This window comes from Syngnathoides biaculeatus, chromosome 12 (assembly GCF_019802595.1).
Source record: "Syngnathoides biaculeatus isolate LvHL_M chromosome 12, ASM1980259v1, whole genome shotgun sequence".
Lineage (NCBI taxonomy): Eukaryota > Metazoa > Chordata > Actinopteri > Syngnathiformes > Syngnathidae > Syngnathoides > Syngnathoides biaculeatus.
The window spans coordinates 5,540,214-5,561,527 of NC_084651.1; the positions used below are offsets into that span (position 1 = coordinate 5,540,214).

The window sequence follows — 21,314 nt, forward strand, 5'->3', positions numbered from 1 at the left end:
TATTTCCGTGTCATCTCCAACCGACTTAGCATTAAGCAATGCTTAGCTTGACCAAGGTAAACAAAAGTCGTGTGATTTTATGACGTAGGTGCACGAGCTCTATATGTGCCGAGGAAATGACTTTTACTGGTCTGGCCCTGTTAGCGCTGCGCTAGCGGGTTACAGCCATGTCTCAATGATTTTTAGTGGTATGTTTTTTTTTTTTCTTTTTAACCGGCCCTGTTAGCGCGGCACTAGCGTTAGTGCGTCGCTAGCATTAGCACGGCGGCGCCAGCGTTAAACTCTCTGTGTACCATTTAAAACATCCCGTGTTTCAACGTGGGTTACAGTCTGGGCACTGGCGGCTTTTACACAGCTGCGGCCTACGTATGTACCAAATGGTATTTCCTTTACAAATGTACTGGGTGAAGCTTATAACCAGGTGCGGTCTGAAGGCCGGGAATTACGGTATTATTTTGGTTGGGGTTCTGAGCAAAAATTTCAAGGTACGAGCCAGTGTCAAAGTGAAGCAAAACCAAATTGGCGCAGCGGTGTCGATCGGGTTTAGAATGGACAACTGTCCCGGTTCCCTGAGCATCTGGCTGTCCGGCAGTGGGCAAACCAAGTCAACAACTAATATTTTGAAGAAAAACTCGCAGCCCCTCCTTTTTATTTACCCCATATTTACCTTGTTCTTTACATTCTCTTTATTTTGCCTCTAAAGCAGGGGTCTCAAATTCAATTTACCTTGGGGCCGCGGGAGGCGGAGTCTGGCTGAGGCACATGGATTTATGTGGAATTTCAATTAAAACTTAAAAGTAATCCTATCTTCTCAAACATCTTTTTTTTTTTTTTTAACACAAAATAAGATGAAGAAGGACGCTGGTGTTTCCAACTTGTGTGCAAAATTTCTAAATAAAAATAAAAAACTCCTTGGCAAGGCTGCTATAACTTCCATCCATTTTCTTTGCCGCTCATCCTCACGAGGGTCGCGGGGAGTGCTAGAGCCTATCTCAGCTGTCAACGGGCAGGAGGCGGGGCACACCGTAAACTGGTTGCAAGCCAATCGGAGGGCACATAGAGACATACTGTCACACTCACAATCGCACCTATGGGCACACAACACCGTAAAGTGCCATCCATATAAAACTCGAGGCTTGCAAGACCATTATACTTTCATATTAAGGTGGGGGCCACAAAATATCAGTTTGAGACCCCCTGTTTTAACCAATGCAGTGCTATTTCTCAATTCAAAAGACAAAAAATTGTGTTTTTTGAGGGGGCTGGAACGGATTAACGGCATTTCAATTCATTTCAATGGGGAAAATGAATTTGATAAAGATTTGGAAATGCAGCCGTGACGTCCGAACTTCGCAGCATCTGGCCACTGTTGGATTCACACTGGTTTCCTTGGAAACGCACCGTAAACCGCAGAGATGAAGAAGGCAAAACATTAGGTACAGTCGTATATTGCGCTCGCATTTAACTGTCAAATATTTTTTTTTCCCCATTTGCATTTATTAATGATGGCCTGTGTAAAGTTTTAGCGAGCGCAAACTTCTCCAGGATCGACTGGAGTTACACGCCCACTCGTCTCCGCCAATATTTCATCATCGTTTGGATTAGTCGACCGAGACTCCCGCATTCCCACCGTTAGCCGGGCCAATATCAGTTGTTGATTTTCCCGACGCGCTTATCGGGGGCAGCGGGAGAGGCGGGATTCGCACCGCGTCTCTCGCCGAGGAACGTCGTCGCTGATCAAAGCTGGGTCGGCCTCGTTATTGACTCCGAAACCGAACGGGCGCTGGCGTCATTAGGAGAAATCGCCGACCGAGACGTGAGCACGCGGCTCCCTCCTGCAGGCGCTCACGTATCTTTTTAAGGTCTTAAGAAATCGAGCTGAAAATGACCACTGAATGCGAAATAACGTGTGCTGCTGTGTTATTTTTTAAAATTTCATTTTTTTTTTTTTAATCAAGTGAATGTCAAAGTTCCCAAAAACTGTTTGGAGACTTGCCAAGTATGAATATCTTTGTTTTATCGGGTGTGAAACTTGTCTTTAATCTTAACTTAACAGCGTCTTCAACTCTCATCATTTTGATTCACAAATATGTTTTATGATAGTAATATGATTTTTATTAGGAGAAAATTTTCCAGGAATATTTTTTCCCATTGTTATCTCAACTTTATTCTGTGAAAATTGCCATTTTTCTCCCGTCATATAATGTGAATATACATAAATGAATGGTGACAGTAAATACACTTTATGAAACCATTTTATTTACATTTATATGTTTTAAACAATGATGTAATATTATAGTTAAAACTGCTACAATTGACTTCTTTTCCTGTCATTTCCTGAATTAATGATGAATTTTCCTTGATATTTCACAACTTTATTTGGATAAAATTCAATTTTTTTTTCATACCGCTACTTTTCAATCAATTTCAAATTTCATTCAAAAATTTGACTTTGCTAAAAATGTACTTTTTCTTTGTCATATCATGACTTTAGGCTTAAAAAAAAAAAAAAAATCCCCAGTAATATTCCAACCTTTTTCCTTAAAAATTTCCAGCTTACTCCGAGTCATAATGAGACTTCAATGAAAAAATAAATCACGTAAATTTACAACTTTTATGACACATCTTGACTTCATGCTCGGAAAATGACATTTAATTTCCTCATAATATTACATCTTTATTTTTTTTAAATTAGGTTTCCTCTCAAATCAGGACGTCCTGTAAAATGTTATTTTGCCGTTTAGCCATAATATTAATTATGTGTAACGTTACAGTAACACTTTTTCCTTTATGACTTTTTCATCATAATATCAGAACTTCCTTCTCATGTTTCTGAGAATTGTATTATTTAAATTGCGGATCCCCCCCCCCCCCCTCGGTAAACACATCTTAATAAGCCGCAAGAAAATGTGGTTACAAATAAATGCAATTCCAAAACCATTTATTTATTTTTATGAAACAAACCGCAACAGCCTTTCCAGTAATGATACGCCTGCCGTGTTCCGCGAGAAATGATTTCAAGTTTCCATTTAAAAGTTGCGGTCCAGCTGACGAGCGTGGCGAAATGATAGTGACACGACCATTTTCGGTTCAAACGACGTAACGTTCGATCAACGGTGGTTCTGATTAGCTTTCGCGTCGTGTTTATTCAGTCGCCAGCGAGCGCCGCGACGCTCGATGCGCCCGTCAGCGAGGGAGCGAGAAACCGATGTGTCACGTCGCGATGTCCGAAGCCTCGCGCGGATCGGCGGCTCGGGTCCAATCAAAAAAAATTGTAAACCGCTTCCGTACTGTACGGAGAACTGACCAAAAAACTAAATTGGGGAAATTCGATTTTATCAACTTGGATTCAAATCTGCGCCGAAGTGGTCTGGCACACAGTTCGGAGTTTCTGGGTTTGAATCCTTCCTGTATGGGGTGAAATGAAATGAAATGAAATGAAATGAAACCACCTTTATACATAGAAAATGAAAAGATATGATTCAACTTCATTAAATATCAATTGTGTTCTTGCTTTGATGTGGAAAAATCCTCTCCAAAAGATGTAAATCCATAGACTAAAAAGGAACGTTGACTCCGAGTGATCTCCAAATTTGCTTTGTTACTGTAATAATCTAAATTAATCCAAAATTGTCTTGATGTAACCCCGACAAGATCTCATATGGCTTAAAGTGGATTCAATATTTTTTTTATGAAGCACTAGAATGGTGAGATTTTTCTCACCTAATAATGACTAATTACTTGTGCAGTGCCATCCAAACATCCGTTTCCTTAGCCGCTTATCCCCACGAGGGTCGCGGGGAGTGCCGGAGCCTATCCCAGCTGTCAACGGGCAGGAGACGGGGGACACCCTGAACTGGTCGCCAGCCAATCGCTGGGCACATCGAGACAAACAGATGCACTCATAATCACACCTAGGGGCAATTTAGAGTGTCCAATTGATGTTTTTGGGATGTGGGAGGAAACCGGAGTGCCTACCCAGAGAAAACCCACGCAGGCACAGGGGAGAACATGCAAACTCCACACAGGGAGTTCAGGGGATTGAACCCAGGCCAACGCTTTCCCAGCTACCCCACCGTTCAGCCCGGCACATGAAAATGCTCCATGTTTGGGTTTTCAAAGCGCTCTTGTCTTTGTTGCAGCGAACACGGCCAAGGTGTTCCTGGAGGTGCGGGATGAGAACGACCACCCTCCCGTCTTCAGCCGGAAGCTCTACATAGGAGGCGTGACCGAGGACACCAAGATCTTCAGCTCTGTGCTCAAGATAGTGGTAAATATATATATATATTAATAATATTTACAGCGCATGCCATCAACCCCATCCCCTCCCCTTCCCACCTTAGCTTACCCTGAAAGTGAACAATTCCTTAAGAATAAATTTGGATTGAATGTTAAATTTTACTGTCAAACTAAACCTAAAACAAAAGACAAGTACGCCTTGGGTTAATATAATAAAACATGTATGTTTGCTCAGTTTAGCTTAATGTTGGTCGGATGAGTCGTCCATGTGTTTTTGTTGTCATTTTTGTATACCAGCCACTCCTGGGAAGGTTCCTCGCTGTTTCTTTGTTCTCGCCATTCGTGAATAAGAACTCTCGGTATGGTCGTCTGGAGTCCGAAAGCCTTAGAAATGGCTTCGTAATCCTTTCTGACAGAAGACAATGATTTTACTTCTTACCTGTTCTTGAATTTGTTTGGATTGGAAGTTTTTGAGATCTTTTGGCCGACTTCATCTTGCCAGACAGTGATTTCTTGACTGAGCAGGTCTGAAGGTAATCAGACTTTGGTATAGTCTGTCATAACCAGAACGCAGACTGGGACCCAAATGCACAACTCGAGAAATATCTTTATTCAGTCCAGAGTCGGTAACCAGGCAGGCGGTCTATGAGAGCAGCAGTGATAATGACGTCAGGCTTACGGGGTAGGTCGGGAGACAGGCAAGGGTCGGTACGCCGGGATTCGAGATCAGAGTCGAGGAAGTGCGGGAACGAGGCATCGATTGCAACGATCTGGCAAAGGCAGACTGTCCGCTGGGTCCTATAAGTACTGCAGGTGGTTACTGGGGATGAGGCGCAGGTGGGCGCCCCTCCTGATGACTGCTGGGGTGCACAGCCAGGACTAGGACCGGCAGGATCATCACAAAGTCAGCGAAAATGAAGTCATAGTTGCAATGACCATAATTCCCGGCCTACAAGCCGCGTCTTTTTTCCACACCTGCCACGCTAGTTAGCGTTAGCACCCCGGCGATAGCATTAAGAGCACCACGTTAGCGTTAGCACCGCCGCGGCCGCGCTAGCGTTAAACTCTTTCTGTGTACCGAGGCTTATCACCAGGTGCGCTCTGTAGGCCGAGAATTACGGTATTTGTTCACACCGTTTAAAGTTTGAATACTTTTGTTTTTTTCCTCACCAAAATCATTCAGAAACTGCATTTTATTTTTACTAGGGTTAGCGTGATCTGATATCAGGCTTACGGCCACGCTACCCTGAGAACGTCGGATCTCGGAAGCTAAGCGGGTTTTGGCCCTGGTTAGTACTTGGATTGGAGACCCCCTGGGAATGCCAGGTGCTGTAAGCTGCGTCAGGAAGGGGATCCGGCGTAAAACTGCGCCAAACAACTATGCGGTCTGATATTTATATTTGTTCGATGATTATTCTCGGTCATTAAAGCGGGCAAAAGTGCAAAAACCCCAATTTGGGATAGGGGGCAAATACTTTTTCACGACACTGTAATCCCCTCAAGGTTGAGGTCGCCGGTCAAATTTAGCAAATGTAGCGCCTCCTGCGGTGCCCGATTGGCATCCCTTCCGCAAATGTTATCTGGCGCGTTTGCGGCCTTCCACGCGGTCCCCTTCGCTCCTTCCCCTCGTCAATCAATAGCAAGGGGGTGGGGGCGAGGGCGGGGGAGGGAGAGATTGCCGCTATTTATCAGTGTCACTTGCGACGCGGCCCAGAATTGATGCCTATGTTTGAGCTCGGTGGCCGATGTGAATTTGTGCCTCGGAGGTTTTTCACCCGGTTTCACTTTCCATCACATTTAGAAGATAGACTCGCTTAATGGAGCTGCCTATGAATTGTGAGCTTCTTTTGACGATATTTTGTAATCCTGTGTATATGTGTGTGGTGTCATACTTTGCTTAAATGACCGGGGTCGAGAACGCGCGAGGACAATTTAATCATAAGGCGAAACAATGACTTCCTAGTAATGTATTACAACCGGTCCCTGTAGAACAATGCAGGTGGAACGCCGCGAGATGGAGATAACGCAAGAGCCTGCGGGTTCTGGTCTTGTTCCGCCAGCCACTTAATGTATCGCCTCGACACCTGCGTGGTGGCGGGGAGGAGGGCAAGCAATTATGTCCTCCATCACTTTTATTTATTTATTTTGCTCTTTTAAACGACCCATAGTTAAATTTCTTATTCTTCTTTATGTATTGCAGTCACCGCCTAGATTAAGACATTACCGCATGACATAGAGTAATTAATTATCAGAGGTGCTACCTCACAACTCCTCAGCGCATTGAATCAGTGGACCCTCGCGTATCCAACGCAATCCGTTCCGGGAGTGTTCTTTGGTCTCCCCAGTTCCGATCAGTTTTCTGATTACTTGTTTTTATTCAACCAAATTATAAAACTTGAAAGTACAGGAAATGGAATGAAGGGTTGGAAAAAAGTTGCCCATAAACCCAGATCTTTACGACTCTTTGCAATTTCGTTTGAAATGTTCATTAAAATTGTAAAAAAACAAAATGAACAGTAGAAACTACAGTGAAGGAAATAAGTATTTGAACACCCTGCTATATTGCAAGTTGTCCCACTTAGAAATCATGGAGGGGTCTGAAATTTTCATCGTAGGTGCATGTCCACTGTGAGAGAGAATCCAAAAAGAAAAATCCAGAAATCACAATGTATGATTTTTTTCACAATTTATTTGTGTGATTTCTAGGATTTCTTCACTGTACATTCCAAATCAGGATGAATGAAAATACTTAGTTTGTACTTCGGATATATATCATTTCCATTTTTTTTTCCCTTTAGGCTACCGATCAGGACACCGGGAACTTCAGCGCCATGGCGTACCGCCTCATCATCCCGCCGACGGCGGAGGGCCAGGACAGCTTCGTCATCGAGGCGTACACCGGCGTCATCAAGTCGGCCATCATGTTTCGAAACATGCGCAGGTCGTACTTCAGCTTCGAGGTTATCGCCACCGACGACTACGGCGAGGGTCTGAGCAGCAGCGCCGACGTGGTGGTGAGCGTCGTCGAATGACGATTGACGATTTGATGAAAATTGGAGATAAAACACGTCCACTCATTTTACCAACTTTTAGCCAGGCCGGTTGTAAATTCAACATTTTTTTTCTCATAATAGGAAGCAGAAACTTTTTTTTTTGCCTCTATATTTTTTTAAATATTATGACAGCGTTGAGATTTTTAGCTAATGTTAGCATTTATCGACCTTCACTTATCGTTTCTGGAAGTGGCCTTGCCTCGTTTTATCTCTGTATTGCTTGCTGTATAGCGCTGAATGTGCCCTGCACATAATTGAAAGGTTCAAACGGGCCCATTCCACGAACTTTTTCACGTTCAGTTCAGCGGGACAGTCTCGGCTGTGTGCACATGATGAAAAGATGGGCGCAGGTAAAACGGCCTGTTTTTTTGTCCTGTGTACTGACTACTGTTTTTCTTTCCAATTCTGGCTGCAGTTTTCTTCAATAATTACACACACCGCATCAAGCTCTTCTTTGCCCAACTTTTGTGCTATTATTCCCCAGATGTATTTTTTTTTTTTTTATTCTGGGCCGAGTCATCGGGCTAACAACCCCTTAAAAAGGTTGGGGGAGCGGCAGTAGTTTGTGGGACGTTGCTTTGAAATTGAGCGAGGGAGAGTGGTGATTTGGTGGTGATTCAACCAAAATCTTCCAATTGTACCAGCACAATGTTTTTTTTTATTATTATTATTCATTATATTATCATCCATTTTCTTAATCGCTTATCCTCACGAAGGTCGCGGGGAGCGCTGGAGCCTATCCCAACTGTTGTCGGGTGGGGCGGGGTACACCCTGAATTGGTTGCCAGCCAATCGCAGGGCACATCGAGACAAACAGGTCTCATCATCTCACAACTCACAATCTCACCTTGGGGCAATTGAGAGTGTCCAATGAATGTTGCACGTTTATGGGATGTGGGAGGAAACCGGAGTGCCCGGCAAAAACCCGGGGAGAACATGCAAACTCCACACAGGCGGGTCTGGGATCGAACCCGGGTCCTACAGAACGGTGAGCTTTCCAGCTGTGCCACCGTGCCGCCTATTATTTATGTATTTATTTATTCAGATTGGGGTTTCAGAGCACCAGAGGCTGACTGTTGCACTTAATTATGATACCAGAATTGCAAAAATTACAACGTGGAATCAATACCGTCCATCTAGCAGGCTATCTAAGTTAATTTTACGTGAGAGTTCAGGGAACATTCTGGACTGGTTGTCAGCCATTCGCAGGCGGCATTAATACAAGGATTACATTTTTGTCTTTTTCTGACACTTACGGGACTTTCCTTTCGGTCTTGCACCGGCAGGTGTCTGTGGTCAATGCTCTTGACATGCAAGTTATCGTGTCAACCGTCCCACCTACTTTGGTTGAAGAGAACAAGGACCAACTCATAAGGTAAGGAAGGAGATCCATCCATCCATCCATCCATCCATCTCTGCCACAAGCTCATCTGTGGAAATTATTGATTTTCTCTTAGTTGGGCATAAAAACATTTATTTGATACGAAGAATCTTTGGGACACCAAGGAGCACAGGTTCAACTAAACGGGCCCAGATCTCATACTAAGTACCGTATTTTCCGCACTATAGGGCGCACCTAAGAACCTTTAATTTTCTCAAAAGTTGACGGTGCGCCTTATAATCAGGTGCGCCTTATATATGGATCAATATTGAGCCTTTAGCGCAGCCCATCTAATGGATCCATAACGTAACCCCAGCCTCTACTGTAGCGACTATTCCATGCGCCTTATATTGCGGTGCGCCTTATAGTCCGGAAATACTCATAAACTGAGATGAGGTCGGCATTATTTCAGAATATGGTATATCATTTTTGTGACATTTTCTTTTTCCTTTGGTATGCCACAAGATTTTTTTGACTGCAAAATTTGGTGACTCCAGATTATTCATAAAAGATAGCGACCCAGCCTCTCCCAAAAGTAATGAAAATCCGCGACAAAATAATAGCTTTTTAATGACTGTAAATTACAAAAAAATAATTATACTTTCATGGGCAGGGTGGCAATTTTTTGCCTTCTTGAGATAAAAGTCTCCTAACAGGCCACAATCAAGGAAATGACACTTCTTTTTCGTTTATGGTTAAGTTAAGGGCAAAAAAGACGTACCCTCTCGCAGACAGTTATGAGTTCTGTGAAGTAGTACATACTAGAGATATGTTTATTAATCAATTCTTATTGTAGAACGACACTTACGCATTAATAATACTGATGGATTAGCATTTTGAAGACAAACTTGGTTGCACTCTGACCTTTCTCCCTTTGTTCTCTTGGAAAACGCTCCATGTGTACTCGAGGTAGCCATGTTGGGTCAGGAAGGAAAGGGAGTTATCCTCTCCTGATAACAAATTATGGCTTCAGATTAAAAGTCTTAAATGTTTCAATATACTGAAGGATATAATGCGTGAAAATCATGATGTCCGAAAAATGGGACGCTGCTAAAATGGAGAGGATCATAACGCACCATGTATTTAGCATGTACACAATGTTACATAAATGAATGTAGAAAGTTCAACAAAAACAAACCAATACGATTAGCTAGCGTGCAAGCCTATGCAGTATAACACAATATCACAAAATTATATGTTATTACATGTGTAGACACTAATTTATACAAACTCAATGTCATTAAAGTCACCATATGGCATTTACAAACAATCATAAATGATCTGGAAAAATTCCCTTTCGCTTTTGACGCCGCATGAGGTGCATTCAATGATCGCCAGCAAAAATGTACTCTGCTGAACAAAAAAAAAAACGACTCCCCTGAACTCGCTTTTAGCTTTTCATGCAAATAACCTCAACTTCCCAGAGCTGTTGGACGACAAACTTTTCTGGAGCGAATCAACAGCGCTTCCAGCGATGATGCCAAATTATGACCGCTAATGACATTTTAAATTAAAACCATTGTGTTTCCTGAATTTCCGTCATCATTGTTAGGGGGAGGGGTTAAGTTACTGTGTAATAAGGACGTGAAAGCGAGCGCAAATACATTTCACCGGATGCACCTCACCACACCCGCCGCCTCTATCCAATCAGTTTTTTTTTTTTTTTTATTTTCTGGAACATGTGCTTGCCCTCCAGTGTGACTTCCAGTTAATTGTTTTCCTTGTTTAAATAGAACCCCCCGCTCCCCTCCCCACAAAAAATGATTTGCACTCTCTCCCACTGTCGCAGCAATATGAGCTATTTCAGTTTTAAGGTTGCCCCTAATTCTGCGTGTATCGATTTGTCATCGGAATAATAACTCGTAACGCCACTGACTTGCCTAACTGGAACTTTTCTTTAGCTGTTAAATAAATATCCATAATCTGAGCGTTGGCCTTCGTCAATGACCGAATTGTGCGTCCCATCCAGTCTCTTCTGTCCCCCGTCCAAATGAATTCATGATAGTGATTCCGCGAAGCATCCTTTGGCACCTCGAGAGACTCGCTGTTTTGGCCTAATGAGGCTATTTTAAAGGCAAATTGGTGTTAATTGTTGATTTTTAAGACCTCGCCGTGTCTTCCCTCATACGCGTTCGGCGGGAGCGACGCGCTCGTTGCAGAGGCGAGATACGAACGGCGGCGCCGCTCGTCCACATTTGCTCATTAGCCCGAGTGCTCATACTGTTTATCAGCGTTGGCAAAGGTGGACCGCGAGGCCCCAAGCTGAGGTGTGCCTCCCTCCCTGCCTGTCTGCAAAGGGTAATCGGCGAGCGGCTTTGCCAAGGCTCAAATCGCAGCACGGTCTTTGCCAGACTCGCTGAATTGGCCGTGCCAGAAACGGTTAATTGATTCCGAAGCTAATGGGAATCTAATCACCTTTATAATTGCTTTTTTTGTGTGTGTGTGTGTGTGTGTGTCTGTTTTTTTGATTGCATTGTCGCACTTCAGTATCCTGGAGCGTCACGTCCAGGATCAAATTCCCGGCGCCAAGGTGATTGTGGAGGCCATCGGGCCGCGTCGTCACGGTGACGGCTTTGAGTTGGAGGACTACACCAAGTCGGACCTGATGGTGTACGCCATTGACCCGCTTACAAACAGGGCTATTTCACGCCAGGAGCTCTTCAAGTAAGCCCGTGGGGATTATTGCACCTTTTTTTTTTTTTAATTTTGATTTGCATTTTCGTCAATTGATCTTCCTACAGCCTCTTTTAATATACAACATTAAGCAACAGCTATTCCTGCTCTTCACGGCTTTTCACTGTTAAATACTTTTAAATCATGAAACCTCGACAGCCGCTGTTCCGTCGACCTTACTTCTGATTTGTTATAATTTCAAAACTTTTTTTCTCCAGTGTAAAAAAAAAAAAAAAATTTTAAATGTAACTAGTCTGGTCCTGCATCAACCTGCTACCATCATAAACAGTTTATTAACTGTAAAAGTACATACAGTACAATAAGAGGGACACAGTACACCAAAATGCTGTGCAGACAAGGTGATTAAACATGTTCCTTTCTTAATATTTCATATGCTAATTCAATATATAGCAGTACCACTCTTAATGTTCCGCACCCAAAAAAATCCAAATACAGTGAATACTTAGAAACTGAAATGTATAAAAATGAAGTATTGTTTAGGTTTCTTGCTCCCTCGGAAATAAGACCTCAACGTATGAAAATCTTTTCCACCAGAGAATAGCATGAATTAATAGGCTACATCATCTTGAAGACTGTATTACAATATTTCAGACAGCAGGTGAGTTAATAACATTTATCTGCGAGAGTTTATTCACCTCTCAGAAAACCAAAATGAGACTAATTGGTTGTGGCAGCATGATCCCCCCCCCCACCCCCCACTCCCCTGTTGTCACACATTAGAGAGTCTTCCAAATAACTCTGGGAAGAACAATGTAAAATCAAAAGCTCGTTTTATTTTACAACGGCAGTGGTGCCAATCTCAGAGGGAAATGAGCCCAGATCGTGAAATCCGTGAAACAATTTGTACAACAAAAGATTTTGTTGAACATTTAGTTGTGGAATGAATAATGTATCTCTGTGGTCAGCTTTATTGTGGTTGTTGTTTGTGTCTGGAATATTGCCGGAAAAGTTTAACCACAACGTATATATCCGGCAACCGTCACACTACCGAATAATGAATCTTAAGTCGCTCAAATAAATCAAGCTAGTTAGCTAGCTATCTTACGAACCAGCTTGATGGCTAGTTATCTTACTTTGTTAAATCTCTACACTGATTACTTTTTAAAATTTTGTCACTGGTCCTGACTAACAATAATGCACACAGTTGTAAGGTTTGTAATATTAAAGCAGTATGCAAAACAGGCTGATGGATTGCTAGCAGTCTCGCTATATGCTAACGGTTCATTTCCGATCAGTTTTTCTTTGGGAGTTCACATTAATGTCCTGTTTTTCTGATCATGTGTAACCCTGTTGTCATGCTGTTGGATGCATATTAATTTTGAAGTTCTCCAGATGTGTTACACATGCAACATATTCTAGCGTGGGCGTATTGCGGGAACGCTGCGTTTGAAAAGAGTATTAACCAGATTATGTTCTTTTCGACTCCCCGCTTGTGCTTGAATTCAGATTCCTCGACGGGAACGTTCTGGAAATCAACAAGGAGTTCCAGCCTTACCTGGGCGAGGGCGGTCGAATCTTGGAGATCCGCTCGCCGGACATCGTGGCGAGCGTGAAGAAGGCCGCCCAAGCCGTGGGCTACACGGAGGGGGCTCTCCTCGCTCTGGCCATCATCATCATCCTCTGCTGCATCCCCGCCATCCTCATCGTCATGGTCACGTACAAGCAGTGAGTACAAGGCTCACGAGTGTTGTGCTGCATCATAAAAGATAACAACAGCATTCAGATCAAACCCTTCTTGCGCTACGGTTGGCTTTTTTTTTTTTTTTTTTTTTTTGGTCATTATGCATGGTGACTGCGCACTCTGCTGGATCTTTGGGAATGCCAACTAAGTCCAAGATTTGGAGCTTTCCTGTTACGGCGTAATAACATTTGGAAAAAAACGGCGTGTTGTCCACGCATAGCAATGACTAAGTAGTTTGAGGGGCGGTCAGGGAGATACTTTAGGATTACTACACACAACAAACATTCTACAGTTTTTCCCACTCACATTTACAATACAGCTGAAACATTTATGCGCTACTGCAAAACTCGCACGTGCCACTGAAATTGGTTCGGCTCGCACACGCAGCATAAATGCTCTCGCACGCGCTACCGAAATGCCTTGACATACACCGCTGAAATGCTCTCACTCATGAAATTCGTTGTCGCTTTTATACACAGCACTACTGAAAGCCTCCCAGGCACAAATGCATCACTTACACATTATGGAAACGCTCAAACAAAATGCTCTGAAATGCTCTTGTACATACAACTGAAATGTTGGACAGTGTACTTCATCCTCGGGAGATGGTAGCATACATTCTACTAAAACACTCGCTAACACTAATAAAACGTTTTCATACAAACAACGGATGTATTTTCAAGTATACACATGTACCATACTGCATGCGGAAGTCTGGTGTGGCCGAGAAATATGTTAGAATAGTACACGACATGTAAGAGGTCAGCAGATCACCGGTGAGGTGTGTCAGAAGAATTTAAGGTGGAGGTGGGACTGCATCAGGGATCCGCGCTGAGCCCCTTCCTGTTTGCGGTAGTAATGGCTGACAGATGAGGTGAGACTGGAATCCCCTTGGACCATGAAGTGAAAGCATGGAGCAGGTGGAGGAACAATTACAAAGATGGAGGCATGCACTGGAAAGAAGTGGAATGAAGATTAGCCGAGGTAAAATAGAGTATATGTGCGTGAATGAGAGGGGAGGAGGGGGAGGAATGAAGCGACAGGGAGAAGAGATAGCGAGGGTGGACGATTTCAAACACTTGGGGTGAACAATACAGAGCAATAGAGAAACTGGTCCAAGCGGGGTGGAACAGTTGTTGGAAGGGGCCTGGTGTTCTATGTGACAGAAGAGTACCCGCTAGGATGAAGGGCAAAGTTTATAAAACAGTGGCGAGGCCGGCCATGACGTACGGATTAGAGACGGTGACACTGAAGAGACGACAGGAAGCAGAAATGAAGATGTTGAGGTTCTCGCTCGGAGTAAGCAGGTTGGATAGGATTAGGAATGAGCTCATTAAGAGGGACAGCCAAAGTTGAATGTTTAGGAGACAAGGGTCAAGAGAGCAGACTTCGATGATTTGGACCTGTCGAGAGGCGAGAGAGTCTGAGGATGGAGCTGCCAGGCAAAAGAGCGAGAGAGAGGAAGACCAAAGAAAAGGTTGATGGATGTTGTGAGGGAGGACATGAAGACAGTGGGTGTTAGAGAGGAGGACGCACAAGATAGGCTCAGATGGATGACACGCTGTGGCGACCCCTAACGGGACAAGCCGAAAGGAAAAGAAGAAGATACATGGACCGTGTGATTAGCAGCATGACGCATGTAAAACGATTTCATTTGTTTCACCTCGCTCAAGATCAAGAAAGTTCTTGTTGAACAATGTGGCCATTTAAGAACGTTTGAAAAAACCCCCCCCAAAAAAACAAAGGAAATTTCCAGAGATTGGCACAGATTTTACATATTTGACATTTTGCCCTAAACCAAAGCATTTTGAGTCACGTCTTCATTAAAAAAAATAGGATTACAGTATTGCCTTTGAAATGATTTCATCAGTTTTGAATTTTAGCAAGACTATGAATAAAAATCATGACAATAATTAACTTTTTTTTCCATCTGCTTCCCTGTCTTCTCCTCCCTCCTTTTCCTCCCTCCTCAACGTCAGGTTCAAAGAGTAAGTAATTATTTCCATTCATATTCATATTCCCCACATTATTATTACACACCTTATTTATTCCGGAGCACTAGGATCAAGTGAGAGGTACATTTTGTCTCTTCTTCATAATTCGTTAACTATTTCAAATGGAAGCCTGTGTGAAGTTGCACAAAGTACACACAAAATATGTGTGTGTGTTTGCGATAGAAGGTTAATGTTTCATTTTCGCCAATTACTTTCCTTTCATGTGTGAAAGCTCATTAGAGTTAAAGGGGAAACTCCACCTGTCAACTGGGTGTCTTGATTTTGTGTTAATGCCCACACAATATGCTTTTAATATCTAAGGCGTTTGCTCTTATGACCTTTTTTTTTTTTTTTTTTTTTTGTGGAGTACAAACCGGTGATGCTTTGTTGAAACAGGCGACAGGCAGAGTGCGCCAAAACCGCCAGGATTCAAATGGCTTTGCCGCCCGGAGGCAAGGCAGCACCCGCCAGCGCTGCGGGGGCCAACCTCTACGAAGAGCTCGGGGACAGCAGCATGTGAGTCACCCTTGACCCCCGTTTGTAGACTTTAGCCCGTGACACAGTAAATACTGGACTGTTTGCTAGCCATTTTTCTTACGTTGAAATCGGAAACAAATTCCTCTATTACAAAGTTATAATAATAGGTTTTGTTTCACATTGTCAGAAAAGTATTCATGCAATATTAGATAACCGTAATTCACGGCCTACAGAGCGCACCTGGTTATAAGCCTCACCCAGTACATTTGTAAAGGAAATACCATTTGGTACATCCATACGCCGCAGCTGTGTAAAAGCCGCGAGTGCCCACATTGAAACCGACGTTGAAACACGAGATATTTACAAAGAAAGACGGTACACTGAGAGTTTAATGCCAGTGCCGCCACGCTAATGCTAGCAACGTGCTAACACTAGCGAAGCGATAACAGAGCCAGCTAAAAAAAACATACTAGTAAAAATCACATATTTACAAAGAAAAACGGTACACAGAGAGTTTACCGCCAGCACTGACGCTAACGCTAGTGCCGCGCTAACAGGGCCGGTTAAAAAAAAGTAGCACGAACCGGTAAAAGTCACTTTCCTCGGCACATATATTCCACCGGTCTCACTCTTACCTTTTCCGCTCGAGTGCCCCCTTGCGGCCGTTAGGAAAAAACGCACAAATTAGCCGCATCACCGCCTAACCCGCAGGTTTGAAAGCGTGTGGAAAAAGCTGCGGTTTATAGGCCGGAAATTACGGTATTATTGTTATCTATCAATCAATCCAACCAGCCAGTTAACGTGGGAGTTAGCTTTTGTGCTAGATAGCCCAATTCTTTCTATATATCTAGGTCTATCAATCTCTAACATAGCTGACTAGTTTTCTAGTGGGATTATCAGCTCCGATGTCTTTTCATTTTGTGTATTAGCTACCCAAAACAGAGACTGTGTGATACACCTCCGTTAACTTCAACCACTATAAGAATCAAAACTGAGCATTATTTCCTTTGTGAATGCTATTATACAACCATTTTTGTCTCAGGGATCTTCGGCCCAACCTATTATTGTGTTTTTTGAGTGTGTAATACTGGTAGAGCAAGGGGTGAGCCTTCATCTGAATTTGCTGGCACAGTACAATGCAAGTTTGTTTTCACATTACTCCTACGTTTTGCTCGTTAGCTCGGTCGCAACGCCTCTGGACAGTTTTGCTCGGCTCCCCGGGACGCAAACCTTGCGGACGTGAGAAGTTCCTTGATAGTTGGCAGGCTGGTGCAAAGGTATAGCTGTCCATTGTTTGGCGACAGAAAAGGGAAAAAGTCTGTTCTAGCATTTTGAGCACAGCACGCTGTCAACTGTCACCAGCGGTCCTGAGGCAACATCAGCTTCGTGTTACCTCACGTGACTTTAGACATCAAGATATCTATTGAAGCGACATCCAGTATCTCCCTCGGTCGTCTTACCATCTGTGTGTGTTTTCTGCCCTTGCCGTCATGTCTTTCCCCCCCCCCCCCCCCCCCGACTGTCTCTCTGGATTCAGACTGCAGTAAGTAATCTCCACATCAAAAATTCACAAGCGCATAGATTCCCCCTTGTAGCTGATAGCTTTCAGGTATGCTTTTGATTAGTGTGACCTTTTTTTTTTTTAACATGGACCTGAAGGGGGAAGGCCTTTTATCCCACGAATCCAAATGATTCCCCTTCCAGCCTCTGCTTCATCTCATCCTATCCTCACAGCTCCCAGCGTTTTCGGGAGATGACGCCGCATCCCTCGAGTATGGAATCATGTGGGTGTTTGCAGCAGACACTCAAATCTTGAAGAAGATTCGTTACCAGTGGCAGCTTTTGATACATTCATGAGCGCCATAAGTAATAGTAAAACTAAAAGTATTCAAAACAGTATGAGACATAGTTCAAGCAAGATTTTAGCTTGTAGTTTATAATACATACCTTAGAAATGAACTGTAGACAATCTTTGACAACTACTCTAAGTTTTAGAATTTAAGAATTATCTTAACCACTTTTACTCAATTTCCCTTTCATTGTTTTTTTTATTATTTTTTTTTTTTTCATTTGACAACTTTAATAGCTATTTTATAGTCGCAGTCTTACCTAGCCACCCTGGAATCACGCATTAGCTTTTTCCTTCCCCCTTTCTCCGAAGCTTTTCCCTCCCCGAAAGCAGTTCTTTCACTTGTTTTCAAGTCTTTTTTTCCCCTTTTTCTTCACCACCCTTTCCGGACCAGGACTAAAAAGTCTGTCATTGAGGAGGCCGACCACCAAAGGATTCTTAGTGCCTTTGCCTGTCGCGCCCTCGCAGCTCACAGGAACGGAGCCCTGCATGTCAACTTGCCCAAGTCGGAGAGCAACGTGACCTTCCTCTCTGACCGCAGACCGCTCACCACCCACAATCCCGTCTACAATGACAACACTCATCTCGACAGCCCTGACCTCCACACCGGAGGGAAACGTCTCCCACAAAATCATTTCCCTTTTTCCGCTCCTTATTCTGAATGGTCACGGTGCGCCTGGACGATGCCGGCTCGCATTCACGCAGAAGCCGACGAGGCTCCTCGGAGGCAAGGTCTCATGGATCCATCCGACTGGGAGCTGCAGATCCTCCAAGCAGCCGTGAGACACGGGCAGCAAACGCAGGGTTTTGGCGTTCATCCGCTGAGTGGCAGCTCCGAAACCAAAATGTCAGTCCGTGAGCAAGCCAGGCAGTTTGAGCAGCAGGCCCTACTGGAGCGAACCCTCATGCAGAGCACGCAGGGCGCACCCTCCCCGATACTTGTCAGAGACCAAGACAGCACTGATGTTCTAGAAGTTTCCTCAGACACCCTCCTGTCCATTATGGACTACCCGTCATCTTTCGGCAGGGATATAACCCCAAATATTATCGTCACCCAGGGAGACGAGTCGTGGCCCCTGCCTAACCAAAAATCGCCTCCACCTGGCCTCAGGAAGTTCAGCTCTAGCATCTCCAACTACATGACGGTGCAGCCGTGTCAGATACACGTGGAGATCATACCCGACCCACCAGAAAATCCGCCACCTCCTGTTCCAGTGCGGAGACCCTCTCCTCCCTCACCCTCCTCCTCCCCAAGCCCCGATCCACCGTCCTTTCCACCGTCGCCCCCAAACATTCAGAAACATAACAGTACCGATCAGGCCTGTCCTCCTTCCCCCAGACAGAAACACGTCGTCCCCCCACCTCCGCCGCCACTGCCTCCCCCACCATCACCTTCCATCGACCAGATTCGCCCAGTTGTCCAGTTCGTCCCAACGTCTTTGCCGCCCGTATCCTCGCTTCGACCCGTCTCAGAACGCAAAATCCAATCTCCCGTCATCGCGTCGCGGGCCGAGACAGGGAAGCGTGAGCTTAAAGGGATCCTTAAAAACCTCCAGAATCTCGCCGACATAGAGAGGTCTGTTGCCAACCTGTACAGCCAAGTCGACAAAAACTGCAAGGTGCCCAAATTTAGCAAGAAACCACAATTGTCTGAGGAATCGGAGGGTGCTAACAAACTGCAAGACTGTGATCTCAGCGGCGAGCAGAGCACGCCAAAGCCCAACACTCGCAGCTCTGCGGTCCAAATCTGCTCAAGCGTGAACCACGCTCAAAGCGAAGAAAGCCAACCAAATGTGGCGGCCGAGCTTCGCTGCTCAGACGCCACCGAGCTCAGCGAGCCCTCTTCCTCTCAAACCACAGTCTTCTGACGTTCACTGTTTTGAATTTTTATACTTCCGCTCTTTGTTTTTCTCTTCTCTGTTTCCCTTTCTGAATTTTTGCACGACTGTTAGTTTTCCACCGAGTCAGCGTTTTTGATTGCGTAGGTTGCTCACAGAGCCTTTTTTTTTTTTTTTTTTACCTGCTGTATTGTTCTTGAAAGCCGCCATCTGCCAAAGAAAGTGTACTCAGCTTTGCCATATTGATTGTACTTTGCTTTTATAGGCCTGCTTTGCTCTATAAAAGTTTATAACAGTTGTCTTCACTTAAATTGCAGTTTTTGAATTAGAGCTTTAAGCTTTCATATTCCGCTTGCCGTTCTGCATAAAAAGGGGGGCGTGTAGTTTGTGTGAAGTTTTGTATTGTGCCTATGAGCCAAAAGCTGACTGCGGAGGAGTTGGAAACGTGGTGCAAAGTGTCACAAATATATGTGCATAGAGTTTGGAGACAAGATTAAACAACCATTCTTCCACCTTTAAACTAGAAATATCCATTTTGTACTTTTCTTTTTTCTCTATGAAGACTAGAGCTGGATAATCACGATGATTCCAGATGAGAACGCAGTTCCTGTCTGCTGAAATTAGCCAGAAGGGAATATAATTATTTCATTCGATTTCTTCTAACGATCCAGGAATTACACATAACTCTCGAGCATTTCCTAAAGGCATTTCTTGGATTCAAAGCCTAAAATATTCAAGATGTAGCTACGGATGGTATTATTGGTACGTAACTCTAAATACATGCAATACGTCATGGAAGAAGTTATTTTCTGATAATCGTTCCAATATCAACTGCCTGTCTTCACATCATGGATGTAAGACGCAGTTTTGCGAGGAAAAACAAAACGCTCAACAGACGGCAGTTATCAAGGGGCCAGTATTATTTGTTTCTTGGAAAAGTGACTTTTCCGTGATTTAACCACAACCGAAGGGATCTCCAAACCGCGTCCAGAACTCCTCACGAGCAGACCGACAGCACCCTGGACCGAGAGAGGCCGTCGGCAAAGGCTCGTATCGCGGCGCCCGATAGAATCACGCCGGCCGGTTCCCCTGTCGGGCTGATCCTGAATGAGGCGACCTCTGGAGACTGTCGATTCGCGCGTCTGCAGAGTTCCTGCCCGCGTGATAAAGTAGTCACTCCGATGTTGTGCACAACACTTGAAAAGGCTAATTACAGAACCAATCAATCCCTGAGCGGAGAGTACAAGTACAGTTACCTTCTCTCTCTGTCGCTTTCTCTCGCCCTCCATGTGTCCGTTTATCCGCTTCCTATTTCTTCCCACGTAGACAGTCCCCCTTGCCCCCTTCTTCCTCGTCTCGGGATCGTCTCTCGCCGTGTCAACTCCTTTGCTGCAGCTCCGCAATCGCGGGGCCTTCGCTTCCGACGCTACAAAGGCTTAAACCCCCGCTAGCTGTTATTTTGATGCTGTTTTCACCGTGGCCATTTGAACCTATCACGCAGCGGGACAGACGAACAGTGAGCAAGACTACCCAAAAGAAAAGAAAGAAAAACATTTGAGAATAATGGGGTGCAATTTTTTTGAAGGATGAGTCCATAAAATTTAGATGAACTGAACTGTAAATCCCATAAAGTCATTTATTATCATTGTGTATGCCACATATCAATGGACAAACCCTTCTGCTCACATTGTGGCCTTGCCCGGGGCACTTCTGAAGTTCTGCGCTCTGCATCGTGATTCTCCAGTTCTTCAGGATCTGGTTGTTGGAGCATCGCTACAGGAAAAACGAAAGTAAACATTTCTATCATGGTCACTTGAGGAGCTTGGTGACTTTTTAAGATTTACAACATCCAGGAAGAAGATTTCACACTAAAATTCATCTGCTAGGCTGTTTACATGCTTCAGTTCTGCTATTTTAGTACATGTGTACTGTGGATTAACCTACTCAATGATTTATTATTTCAATTTTGTGATTTATTTTTTTTTAATCTTTTTTTATTTATACTTTCTGGCTTGGGAGGTGAGAGACAACTCCAAAACACTTATTGTAAATTTATCCCCACTCATTCAACAATTCGGAATATTTATTTTTTCCAGTTGAATCATAAT

At 44.0% G+C, this 21,314-nt stretch overlaps 1 protein-coding gene and 1 long non-coding RNA gene across 2 annotated transcripts in view; one reads left to right on the top strand and one right to left on the bottom strand.

Annotated features, from left to right (window-relative positions):
• Nucleotides 1–21,314, top strand: part of LOC133509551 (protocadherin-15-like) — a 284,180-nt gene that overhangs the window by 252,448 nt on the left and 10,418 nt on the right. Inside the window, exons 27-33 of the mRNA XM_061836682.1 lie at nt 4,143–4,270; nt 7,038–7,253; nt 8,579–8,667; nt 11,161–11,337; nt 12,814–13,032; nt 15,028–15,036; nt 15,439–15,558. Of these exons, the coding sequence (XP_061692666.1) occupies nt 4,143–4,270; nt 7,038–7,253; nt 8,579–8,667; nt 11,161–11,337; nt 12,814–13,032; nt 15,028–15,036; nt 15,439–15,558 (958 nt within the window). The remainder of the gene's footprint in view (nt 1–4,142; nt 4,271–7,037; nt 7,254–8,578; nt 8,668–11,160; nt 11,338–12,813; nt 13,033–15,027; nt 15,037–15,438; nt 15,559–21,314) is intronic.
• Nucleotides 7,099–21,126, bottom strand: LOC133509553 (uncharacterized). The gene is made up of 5 exons (XR_009797379.1): nt 20,463–21,126; nt 12,863–13,059; nt 9,538–9,623; nt 8,549–8,722; nt 7,099–7,229 (listed from the first exon to the last, which is right to left on the bottom strand). It is a non-coding gene; the product is annotated as an uncharacterized LOC133509553 (long non-coding RNA).